The 12,646-nt window shown below is 36.6% G+C and overlaps 1 protein-coding gene across 7 annotated transcripts in view; it reads right to left on the bottom strand.

Annotated features, from left to right (window-relative positions):
- The window catches only part of FRY (FRY microtubule binding protein), a 269,947-nt gene that overhangs the window by 103,922 nt on the left and 153,379 nt on the right, over positions 1-12,646 (bottom strand). For all 7 annotated transcript variants that reach the window (XM_003913738.5, XM_017951077.2, XM_009191743.4 and 4 more), the window contains 5 exons: positions 11,088-11,179; positions 10,635-10,807; positions 9,371-9,531; positions 8,150-8,260; positions 1,366-1,520 (listed from right to left, as the gene is read on the bottom strand). In XM_003913738.5, the coding sequence (XP_003913787.3) occupies positions 1,366-1,520; positions 8,150-8,260; positions 9,371-9,531; positions 10,635-10,807; positions 11,088-11,179 (692 nt within the window). The remainder of the gene's footprint in view (positions 1-1,365; positions 1,521-8,149; positions 8,261-9,370; positions 9,532-10,634; positions 10,808-11,087; positions 11,180-12,646) is intronic.

Genomic DNA, 12,646 nt, shown 5'->3' with positions numbered 1-12,646 from the left:
TGTGCTCCCTAAGGAAAAATACCTAGATTTACTCAGAGAAATTCAGTGTAATATTTTGTGAGATGGCCATGCAATGCAATAAATTTGATTAGGATAGTTCAAGCCAAGTTCACTGGGAAAAGGGCAGTGAAGAGGTGAAACTTATTTTTGTCAAAGAAAGAAGTCCAAGTCATAGATTCTAAATATATTGTTAAAAATCAACGGCTCATGTGAATGAAACTTTATTTTTAGAATGTTGAAATATCTGAAAATTAAAAAAAAGCACTCTGGAGAAAGAGATTTTTGTAACAATGTTCTTTTGGTAATGTCCTAAAGTATATTTTTTAGTAATGCTTATAACAGGAAATAAAACTTGATGGAAAATCAGGCAGTTTAGGTTATATTCATTTGCTCTAACTTTTATGGACATTAAAATCTATAATAAAAGCTCTACTACTGAAAGCTTTAGATATGAAATATTATCTACTATCTTTATAAAAGAAAGATAAAAATTTTAAGGAGAAACTTGTCTCCCTAAATAGCATGTTCATTTTAGGTTTATTGAAAGTAGACGTCTTCCAAAATACTGTTCTTATTAACTTAGACCTATAACCAATTGGAATTTAAAACTAATTCACTTTTATTCTCTTGATCTGGTAGCTCAAGATAGCTATTTAAAGTGCAACATTTAATTAAAAAGGAAAGTTGACAGTCTATATGAATATTTTCAAAAATAAACGAGTTGGTTTCTCTCAATTTTTCTGATACATAAGCTCTTTATTGGGAATAGCTTATGCAACTTGGAGAACCTTTATTAACCCTTTCATTGTAGCTATGAACTTATTTCAGCACATAAATTATGCTGAATGGCTACACTGAATAACTAATTTATATAACAAAGGCAATGGTTGTAAAAGTGTAATCCATAGAATCTTTGGTGCCACACTTTCTTTTCTTTTTTTCCTTTCTGAAGTTTTTGACAAAGTGAATTTAAAAATTTTAGGCCACTTCCTGGGTTTGGTTTTTTGTAAAGATGGCTGATGGGCTATAGTTCACCCTCATTACAAACATTTCTAGACATTCCTTTAATTCCTATAATGTATCTTCTTTGTCATTTTCAAATCCTGCTGTAATACCTGACTGAATTTCCACGCAATTAGAAAGGTACTGTAACAACAAATCATTTCCTGATAAAATGAGAAAAACCAATGAAACTGCAACCTTACAGGGAGTAGTTTACCTGCTGGGGACACACAGAAAATTTTATATTCTCATATAATTTACTTTGCTCATAGAGTTGCAAAACAGTCAGCTCCCCATCATTCATATCACAAAAGGTAACCCTAAACATACTTGCCACTCATCACTGCTTATAAAAATTCATACCTGCTTCCACATACAGTTGCTATGGCTTTGAAGCAGCCAGATGCAAGTTGGTAGGAACCTGTGTAGCATCGGTCAATTGCCCAATTAAAAAGATTTATTTGGTCAGGATTAAGTTCCAGTAGCAAGACAACAACTTCGCAGCCAAGTTGATGAACCTGAATACATGGAGCAAATCAATATTATTTGTATTTGACGAAAGAATGTTCTAGAGAAAGACACAGATAAAGCTTAGTCAATATAAACTAGGTAAAATGAAAGGAAGACTGAGCTTTCATCTTGGTTAATTTATATGTCATATATTCTTCAAGAGAGTATAATGTCGCAACTGAAAACTGAAATGGATACATCAAATTTGATCATGTAAGTCTGTTACATAGTGTCCACCTATTCTCAATTTTTATCTCTGAAAAGGGGTAGCCGGGCGCAGTGGCTCATGCCCATAATCCCAGCACTTTGGGAAGCCGAGGTGGGTAGATTACCGAGTTCGAGACCAGCCTGTCCAACATGGTGTAACCCCATCTCTACTAAAAATAGAAAAAATTTGCCGGGTGTGGTGGCATGTACCTGTAGTCCCAGCTACTGAGGAGGCTGAGGAAGGAGAATCACTTGAACCTGGGGGGCGGAGGTTGCAGTGAGCTGAGATCGTGCCATTGCACTCCAGCCTGGGTGACAGAGTGAGACTAGGTCCAAAAAAAAAAAAAGCGGGGGGGGGGGGGGACGAAGACTTTATTGGCAATTTTTTTTTGCATTCAAAATATGTCTGAAAAATACATGTATTTGGTTTAAAAAATCCAATATACAAAAGGATATCCTCTATGTATTAGCTCAGAGTATTGTGGGGGGATCATTTGATCATTTGATGTTACCACTGTGCATGCAGGGTGGCCACTCACCTAAAGATTTTGATGCCGGTAGGAATAGTGATAATTATAGTGGCAGATGTGAAGTATGCTTGTGTATCAATGTCTATTCCTACTACAAAGTCTCTTAAGGAAAAAAATCAGAGGAACTATGACCATGAGGATTGGTTACTAAATATACTGTGTGAAGCTTAGCAGCCTATCTTTCAAAAAGACATACAGTCTCAATAGACTCTTCTTAAAGTTTTTTTAATTAAAAAATCATACTAGATATCATTAATAGGATGCTGAATCGATGATTCCTGAAGCTACTCTCAAATACTAGATGGTCAGTGAATATGCACATTTGTCCAGGAGAAGGCTGGTGCCTAGAGGCTACATGTTACTTTCTCCTCAGAAAGTAACATTCTGGCCAGGAGTGGTGGCTCATACCTGTAATTCCAGCACTTTGAGAGGCCAAGACAGGCGCATCACTTGAGGTCAGGAGTTTGAGACCAGCCTGGCCAATGTGGTGAAACCCTGTCTCTATTAAAAATACAAAATTAGCTGGACATGGTGGTGTGTGCCTGTAATCCCAGCTACTGGGGAGGCTGAGGCACAAGAATCGCTTGAACTTGGGAGGCGGAGGTTGCAGTGAGCTGAGATGGTGCCACTGCACTCCAGCCTGGGCAAAGGAGTGAGGCTCTGTCTCAAAAAAAAAAAAAAAAAAAAAAAAAAGTAATATTCTGGTGCCTCCTCCTAAAGTTGTTCACTCTTCTTGCCAGTTGGAACCAGGTTGAAAAGGCAAGATTCTAGCTTCTTCATTTTTTTTTACTTACAGGGTTTGGGCCTAGGTGGGAGTGATATTCTAACTGGATGGTCAAACATCTTCCACCTAGTTCCCCCCAACTGCTTTAAGTAATTCGCAGCAGATAAAAGCTGACGATATTATTGCAAATGACTTAAAATAACATTTCATTAAAAAGTTAGACTTGAGAGAAGAATCAAGCTTTTACTGTGCTTTAGAAAGTTATATTGAGGTATAAAATACACAGAGATCGTATAAAATTCCTATGTATATGATGAGTTATTTTAACACCCTCCTATGATCACCACCAGGTCAAAAACCAGAATATTACCAGCACCACTGAACCCTCCCCTGGGCACTCTCTTAAACACCAGCCTGTCTTTCCTCCCCAGGAGAAACCACTATCCTGACTTCTAGCACCACTGGTTAGTATGGGCAGTTTTTCAGGTCTATATAAATGGAATTATAGGTATATAATTTTGTTTCCTGTGGCTTTAATTTGCATTTCCCTCATGCTATAGACTGAATGTTTGTAACCTCCCAACCCTCAATTCACATTTAAATTTTAACCCCCAAGGTGGTGGTATTTGGAGATGGGGCCTTTAGGAGGTGATTAGGTCATGAGGTGGGGAACCCCTGTGAATGAAATTAGTGCCCTTATAAAAAAGACCCCAGAGAGTTCCCTTGTCCCTTATGTTAAGTGAGGACACAGCAAAGAGACTGCTGCCTATGAACCAGGAAGGAGGCCCTCACCAGACATAGATCTGCCAGCACCTTAACCTTGGACTTCTTGGCCTCCAAAACTGTAAGAAATAAATTTCTGTTGTTGATAAGCCACTAGTCTATGATATTTTGTTATAGCTGCCTGAATGGACTAAGACACATGATTATTAATGAGTTTGAGAACCTTTTCTTATGTTCACTGGTCAGTTAGGTAACCTCTTCTGTGAACTGCTTAAGTTTCTTGCTGATTTTTCTATTGAGTCTGTATTTATCTTATCTATTTGTAGGAGTCCTTTATATATTCTAGATAAGAAGCCTCTGCTGATTGTGCATTACAGACATCTCTCACTTTATGGCTAGCCTGTTCATGCTCTTAATGGTGTCTTTTGGTGAATAAAAGTTATTAGTTCTTCCTTAGGGTTAGTAATTTTTGCATTCTGCTCAAGAAATCTTACTGTAACCCCAGGGATGAAGATATTCTGGATTATTTTCTAGAGACTATTATTTTAGCTGTTACATTTAGATATGCAATCCACCTGCAATGAACTTTTGTAAAGTGTGAGGAAAGGGTCAAATTTCTTTTTCTTTCTTTCATTTAGTAAGGCTATCCAACTGACCCCAAATTACTTATTGGAAAAAACCATTTTTCTCATTGCTCTGCAGGGCCATCTTTGAAATAAACCATGTGTGCATATACATAATACATCGTAATTTTCTGGCCTCCCTATTCTACTCCATTAGTATATATATACTTATTCTTGGCCAATAGTTCGGTGTTTTAATGACGATACATTTATAATAAGTATTGATTTCTGCTAAAGTGAATCCTCTCATTTTGATTATATTGTTCAAAATTATCTTAGCTATTTCTGGTCCTTTGCATAGATAGATAGATAGATAGATAGATAGATAGATAGATAGATGGATTTTTTTTTTTTTTTTTGAGACGGAGTCTCGCGCTGTGTCACCCAGGCTGGAGTGCAGTGGCGCGATCTCGGCTCACTGCAAGCTCCGCCTCCCAGGTTCAGGCCATTCTCCTGCCTCAGCCTCCGAGTAGCTGGGACTACAGGCGCCCGCCACCACGCCCGGCTAGTTTTTTGTATTTTTAGTAGAGACGGGGTTTCACCATGTTAGCCAGGATGGTCTCGATCTCCTGACCTCGTGATCCGCCCGCCTCGGCCTCCCAAAGTGCTGGGATTACAGGCTTGAGCCACCGCGCCCGGCCAGATGGATATTTTTTTAAAGGAACTTCCAGTTGTCACAAATATCCTGCTCAGATTTTGACTAGAATTGCATTGTCTCCATATTGCATTGTCCTCCATTCTGGAGGAGAATGACTTCTTTACAATAGTGAATCTTCCAGTTCAATAGCATGGTATATTTTTCCATTTATTAGATGTTTAATTTTTCTCATTAATGCCTTACATATTTCTATGTATAAGGCTTTGCACATTTTTGTTAGGTTTATTCCTAAGTATTTAATGTTAATTCCTAATTTTAAAATGCCATTATAAGTGGCATAATTAAAATTTTATTTTTCCAGCTCCTTATTGTTGCTGTACTGAAATATAATTGATTTTTAATTTTGACCTTTCATATGGCAACCATGCTAAATTCACTGACTAATTCCAACACTTTGTCTAAAGACTTGTTGGAATTTCCTTCACACACAATTGTGTCACCTGTGAACAATGAGTTTTACTTATGTTTTATTATTCTTTATAATCTCTTCTTTCCTACTGCATTGGCTAGGATCTCCAGTATGATGTTGATAGAGGTGGTGACAGTAAGCTTCCTTGGCCATTTTAATCTCAGAGAGAATACTTTCAAATTAACTATTAAATATGATGTTTGCATATTTTATATTAAATATGGTGTTTATACGGTGTTTTGTTTCAAGGTGCCTTTTGTCAAACTAAGGATGTTCTTTTCTATTTGTAGTTTTGCCAGGAGTTTTTCTCTTGAATAAATGAAGAAGTTTATCAAATGCTTTTCTTGCATCTGAGATCATGTTTTTGAGATTCTGTGAATATAGTTAATATATGAATGAACTGACAGACATTTGAATATTAACCAACCTTACAGTCCTTGAATAAACCCAATTTGACCATGGTAAATCATTTTTTTCTATATCACTAAATTCAATTTTCTAATATTTTATTTAAAGTTTTGTATCTATGTATTAGAGACAATCTCATGAATGAGACTGCCTTTTAATTTTCTTTCTTGCTACAACCTTTTCTTGTTTTATTATCAAGGTTATTCTGGTTTCACAAAATGTACTGGGACGTATTCCCTTTTCATCTGTTTTCTCTTTAAAAATTTGCATTGAATCCATGCAATTTGTTCTTTAAATGCTCAGTAGAATTCATTAGTAAAGCCATCTGGTTTTATAGTTTTCTTTTTTTTAACACTTTAAAGAAAGTCACTCCCTCTTTCTTGATTGAACTTGCCATGGATTTGTGAATTTTTTTAGTATTGTAACAAATTCAACTTTTGGTTTAATGATCACTACCATTAATTTGTTTCCCTTTCATTAATTTCTACTCTTATTTCTATTATTTCCTTCATAGTACTGTTTTTGAGTTTGATATTCTATTCTTTTTCTAACTTCTTGTGATGGATGCTTAGGTCAGGGATAATCAGCCTTTTCTCTCTTTAATACGAGGGTCTTCAAAAAGTTCATGGAAAACGTATATTATGAAAAAATTATGCATGGATTAAATTTTTTTTATGCACCAAAATAAACTTGTGCTAACTTGTTATAACATGTCTGAACAGAATTTAGTTTGAGGCACTAAGAAGGAGAAGACATCAGTTTGAAAACAGCCCCTATCAGAGTAACATGAATTCTGCTGAAATTAAAGCAAGTACAAACATCAAATTTATAGTGAAGCTTGGGTGGAAGAATAGGGAAATCATTGCTGCTTTACAAAAAATGTATAGGGGCAATTCTTCCAAAGAAATTAGCAGTTTACAAATAGATAACCTGTTTTAAGATGGTGATGAAGATGAAGCCCCCAGTGGTAGACCATCCATACCAATTTGTGAGGAAAAAATTCATTTAGTTTGTGCCCTAATTAAAGAGGACTGATGATTAACAGCAGACACAATAACCAACACCACAGACATCTCAACTGGTTCATCTTATACAATCCTGACTGAAAAATTAAACTTTAGCAAATGTTCCATGTGATGGGCACTAAAACTCATCAGCAGTAGACAAGCAGAGCTTTCAATGACAATTTTCAACAAATGGGATTAAGATTCTATAGATCTTCAAAGAATTGTAACAGGAGATGGAACATGGCTTTACCAGTGCTATCCTAAAAACAGCGCAATAAAAACAACGGCTACCAAGAGATGGAAGTGGTCCAGTCAAAGCAAAAGTGGACTAGTCAAGAGCAAAAGTCATGGCAACAGATTTTTGGGGTGCTCAAGGAAAGTCACTTGTTGACTTTCCGGAAGGCTAAAGAACAATGACATCTGCTATTATAAAAGTGTTTTGAGAAAGTTAGCCAAAGCTTTAGCAGAAAAATATCTCGGAGAACTATCCCAGAAAGTCCTTTTTCACCATAACAATGCTCCTGCTCATTCTTCTCATCAAATGAGGGCAATTTTGCAAGAGATTTGATGGGAAATCATTAGGCATCCATCTTACAGTCCTGACTTGGCTCCTTCTGACTTCTTTTGGTTTCCTAATCTTAAAAAAATCTTTAAAAGCCACCCAATTTTCTTCAGTGAATAATGTAGAGAAGGTGGCGCTGACGTGGTTAAGTTTCTAGGACTTAGTTCTGGGATGGATTCTTTAGGCATGGATTAAGCAAAGACTTCGAAAAATGTCTTGACCTTGATGGAGATAACGTTAATAAATAAAGTATATATTTTAAAAATTTTCATCTTTTAATTCTATTCTTCCACAAAACTTTTTGAAGCCCCCTTGTATATGCGTTTAAGGCCATGCATTTCATTCTAAGAAAGGCTTTACTTACAGCCCACAAGTTTAGTATATAGTACTTTCATTATTCTTCAGTTAAAAATATTTTCCAGTTTCCATAGTAATTTATTCTTCAACTCATTGGTTACCAGGAAGTATTTTTTAAAATGATCTTTTTGTTATCGAATTGAATACCAACTTAATGCTACTCTGATTAGAGAACAGAGTCTATCATTTCACTAATGTGACCTTTGTTGAGATTTGCTTTATGACCCAGCTTATGGGCAATTTTGATAAATGTTACTGTCTTTTTTATCTTGATGTATCATAGTGTAAAGTGAACAACACATAAATCTATATTTGTATGGCTGATGTGTGAAGAGGCTGTATTGTGAACAATGCTTGTACATCTCAGTAACTCTACTGAGGCGGAACACAGACGACATTTAAAACCAGTGTATTTTTGCCTATACTTACTCGTAAATCTTGACAAGCCAGAATGTTGTCAAGCCATTTATATAGGTAGCCATCCGGGGAAAGGCCCACATTGTCGAAGACAGGGCCACAGCACAGTACTGCTGACATTGCCTGGTGATAAAAACACAAGACATGGAAGTGAAACTTGGAATGATCTGATGGTATCCAACTGACTTTATAAAACATAACTGTCAGACTTACAAATGATAAGGACCCTCTAAAGACACTTATTTCCCCAAGATTTTTAAAGCATTCTTTAGTAGATTTACTAAAAAATACCGGATTCCAAATTTGGCTTTCATAAGAATTAAAAACCCATAAGTTTACCTTTGTGGACTTTTAATTTTATCATTGTAACAACTCTTTATGACCAGAGTAAGTATTCAAAACCAAAAAACCATTTTGCAATATTTAAAATTAGCTTTCCTTCAATGTTTCAAGTGAATTCTGCTTATAAGATAAATATAGCTTTTCAAATTTTGCTTTTAGGACAAATATTGGACTAATGTATTGAACTGAGACAGTATAAAATATATGAAAAATATGAAAGTAAATAATCATAATCCTTAATCAAAGGTAAATAAAATGAAAAATATAAATTTAGTACCTCTAAAGGGGTGGGTGGAGGGATAAATCAAGGGAAAGTAGAAGAGGGTATCTTGAACAACTTTGTAATTGGCAGGTCCAACTGACTATCAGGGCCATAGTTTAAATTAGCTCCACCGAGGCGAAGGTAACCTGAGAGTCAGCAACTTATGTTCTGTATGACAGAGCTGATATACAGTTAGTTTTCTGAAGGAAATTGGACTGTAAAGGAGTCATGCTTCTGAAGGCTTTGAATAGTCCTAGTTGGGGGGAAATTTATTTCTGGCAGTCTTCTAGGACAAAAGGACATTAAAAAGGGAATGCTGCTCTGGGTAGATTTTGAACTTGGGGTGATGTCTATTTTTTTCTTTTTAGGTTGATAGTTAATTGACAAGGCAGCTATATAATGGGTAAATGAGCAAAAATATATGGTTCCCATACAGGAGAAATATGAGAAGAAAATGGGAGCTTAGAAAAGCTATGCATGTGTGTGTCCATGTGATTTTTTGGTACGTGCGCTTAGATTTTATTCTATTATATCGTATTATTTCAGTTTATTTTTAAGGCATGGTTATTAGTTTCATGAGAGAGACCATCCATCGGACAAAAGTCATTCGTGAGTACAATGTCACCTACTTTTAATGCACAATACTGATATCTTGTAATCTGATGATTTCTGTCACTGTAACGATCCAGAGGAGTGAACATAATGCTGAAGGGTCCTGCCCACTGGCTGAATAAGATGAAAAGATGGTGCCTCAGGCTTTGCTGGGGGAAGAGAAATCTTCGGTGGTGAACTACGGAGAAAAACACACTCAGAGGTTACAAGACTGGAAATACTCTATATGGCCGTTATGTATATTTCTTACATTTTGAGGAAAGGAACCACTTGATTTTTTAACTACGATTTTCTTAGGCAATGAAACATGCACTTAACAAGTCAAGCCATGTTTTCTTTTCTAAGTGTTCGCTCTTCCCGTCCTTACGCTGCAGTCAGCAGCACCTTGACTCAGAGTGGGAAAGAAAGATCAAAAATAGGACCTGCAGGGATTTTTTTCTAATCAATACCTGGGAAAACTGCAACACTTTCCACTCAGCTGCTGCTTACATATTAAATATTTTTTGACTGTTGCCCATCTTTAAGAGAACTCGGAAACAGCATAGACTGTCTATTTCAAACTCACATAGGTACTTCACTTTAACTGAAGAAGTAAACTCAAATCTTAATTTAGGGTCACTGAAGCTGAGAAGGATTGGTAAGGAGGCTACTAACATCAAAATGGTGAAAAGCAGAAACATTAGTTGACAAGGGACTTTTTGTAATAATACCAAAAACTTTTAATTATAATAGTTTTTTATAGCAAACTAACCAGCTATTTTATTTTCTATGTTCTATTAGAATGAATATGTTTCATACCCATTTGCTCTGTGAAAGAAAATTTTCTCCATAATGTAATATTTAATCAAATGTAAACTATATTAAGCTTTATATACATTTAATGTGTTGGTAGGATAGAGTCAGAGAGAAGAAATATTGCTGAAATTACCTGTTCACAGATTAGTATAGAGACAATGTGAAAAAAAATGAAGCCTGTGTGAATGTTCCCTCTGAATTCCTTCCTTCCTATGGAAATCACATCAGTTCATTTTCAGATGGAAACCAAAACAAAGAATAGAAATGACACACACAAAGCCAGATTTAATACTTATCATTCCCTTTCCAACTCTGTGCTGAGTAATGACAATCTGTTCTCATATATATGTCCTAGTATCTCAAAGTAAATAATCCCATCCCAGACCTGCATAAAGGCCAGTAGGGTTAAAGAGGAAAGCACGGTAATAAAGAACACAAATGGGCTTCCAAGCATGAATGGTAATTTCTTGTAATGGATCACTGTACCTGGAACACACTGAATCAAGTTGGCGACCATTGCACTAAAATGCGCCCGGATATCTTTAAGAATTTCAACTTCTTTGTCATTTTCAGCTTCTAGGAGCATGCGGGTCAAGTCCACGTATTCTAAGAACAAAGCTCCCAGGGCTAAAGTATCCCGCTCTAAGGCTCCATTTGTGCTGGAATAAAGGAAAATTAAATTTTTAGATGATCAGTCTTTATGTCAAACTAATACAGGCTTCATGAAAACTAAGATTCACTGTCACAACTCATACACTAAAGTTGTTCCTAACCTATATGCAGTGTAAAGAAAATATGAAAAAAGAAAAAGCGAGCTTTTTGGATTTTTCTAAGTTAAGGGTATTATATTTAAAAACAAAAGAAAAGAGAGAGACAGAAAGAAAGACAAAAAGATCAGTATGGTGAGAAGAGAGCAACTCGGTAGAATTCTGACCCTACCTGTCACTTATTACACCAGCATCAGCCAGAAGTTCGAAAATTCGAAGTAGCTGTAGCCTTAACAAGTCTCGCCGTTCTCGGCGTTTCTTGTTCTGTGTAGAAAAAGGTAGTATCACTTACAGACATGGGCAAAACAATATTAATTTTGCTTTAGAAAATGGTATTAAGAAGAGGCATAATCTAGTCATTTTCAATTTTCTAAGCATAACAGTCAGCATATATTTTGCTTTCTTCCTAATCCTCAGAGGAAATGCTTGCTATCTACAGGCTGTAAGAGAAGCACATCATAAGTGGGTCAGTAAATGTTAGGTGGAAATGTTGAGAAACAACAAGGCCTCATTTCCCAGCTGCTCTCAGTGTCTGCTGAAAGGCGGAAGCATCTGAAACCAATGAAAGGGGCAGGGGACATGAAGTAATCCCAGTTCCAGTCATGGAAGTAACACTGTTCTTATTCACACTGCTGAATTTCCGTTATTTCTTTATTTTTACATTTTATTTATTTATTTATTTTTGAGATAGGATCTCACTGTGTCACCCAGGCTGGAGTGCAGTGGTGTGATCTTGGCTCACTGTAACCTTGAACTCCTGGGCTCAAGTGATCCTTCTGCCGCAGCCTCTCGAGTAGCTCGGACTATAGGCGTGCACCACCACACCCGGCTACTCGAGTAGCTAGGACTACAGACATGCATTACCACACTCGGCTAATTTTAAACTTTTTTGTAGACCTAGGTCTTGCAGCCTGGTCTCAAACTCTTAGCCTCAAGTCATCCTTCCACACTGGCCTCCCAAAGTGCTGGGATTACAGGCATGAGCTACTGCACCTGACCTAATTTCTGCTATTTCTTGTATCATTGCTACTATATGAGAAAGTTTCTTTTCTCTTTCTTTTTTTTTTTTTTTTGAGACAGAGTCTTGCTCTGTCACCCAGGCTGGAGTACAGTGGCGTGATCTCGGCTCACTCCAACCTCCACCTCCCAGGTTCAAGCGATCCTCCTGCCTCAGCCTCCTGAGTAGCTGGGACTACAGGTGCGCGTCACCAAGCCCGGCTAATTTTTGTATTTTTAGTTGAGATGGGGTTTCACCATGTTGGCCAGGATAGTCTCGATCTCTTGACCTGGTGATCCGCCCGCCTCGGCCTCCCAAAGTGCTGGGATTACAGGCGTGAGCCACCATGCCCGGCCCTTTTCTAGTCTTTTTATTATTTTTATCCGGGTACAAAAACTTTTCAGAATTCACTTCAGGGAAGGTGATGCTGGGTAAAATGCCTCATATGCCAGATGAGACAAATTACATTCTTGGCCATTCAACTACTTGTAAAAAAAACAAGCAAACACACAAAAACCCAAAATTCAATTTTAATTCAAATCTCCTGCAAAAGAATGTGATAGTTGACATACATGAGTATTTTAAGTTGTTTTGCATTTATATGTTTAGGACATAAAATCTATAGAACCATTTTATACTAATTACTTAATGAAAACTGAAAGATAATAAAAACAACAAAAGTTAAAATATCAATAGTCATTGTTAAAAGTTGTTAGGTGTTTGTATTCTTTAGG

Source organism: Papio anubis, chromosome 15, assembly GCF_008728515.1.
Source record: "Papio anubis isolate 15944 chromosome 15, Panubis1.0, whole genome shotgun sequence".
NCBI classification, from domain to species: Eukaryota; Metazoa; Chordata; class Mammalia; order Primates; family Cercopithecidae; genus Papio; species Papio anubis.
This window is presented reverse-complemented; position numbering and strand designations above follow the sequence as displayed.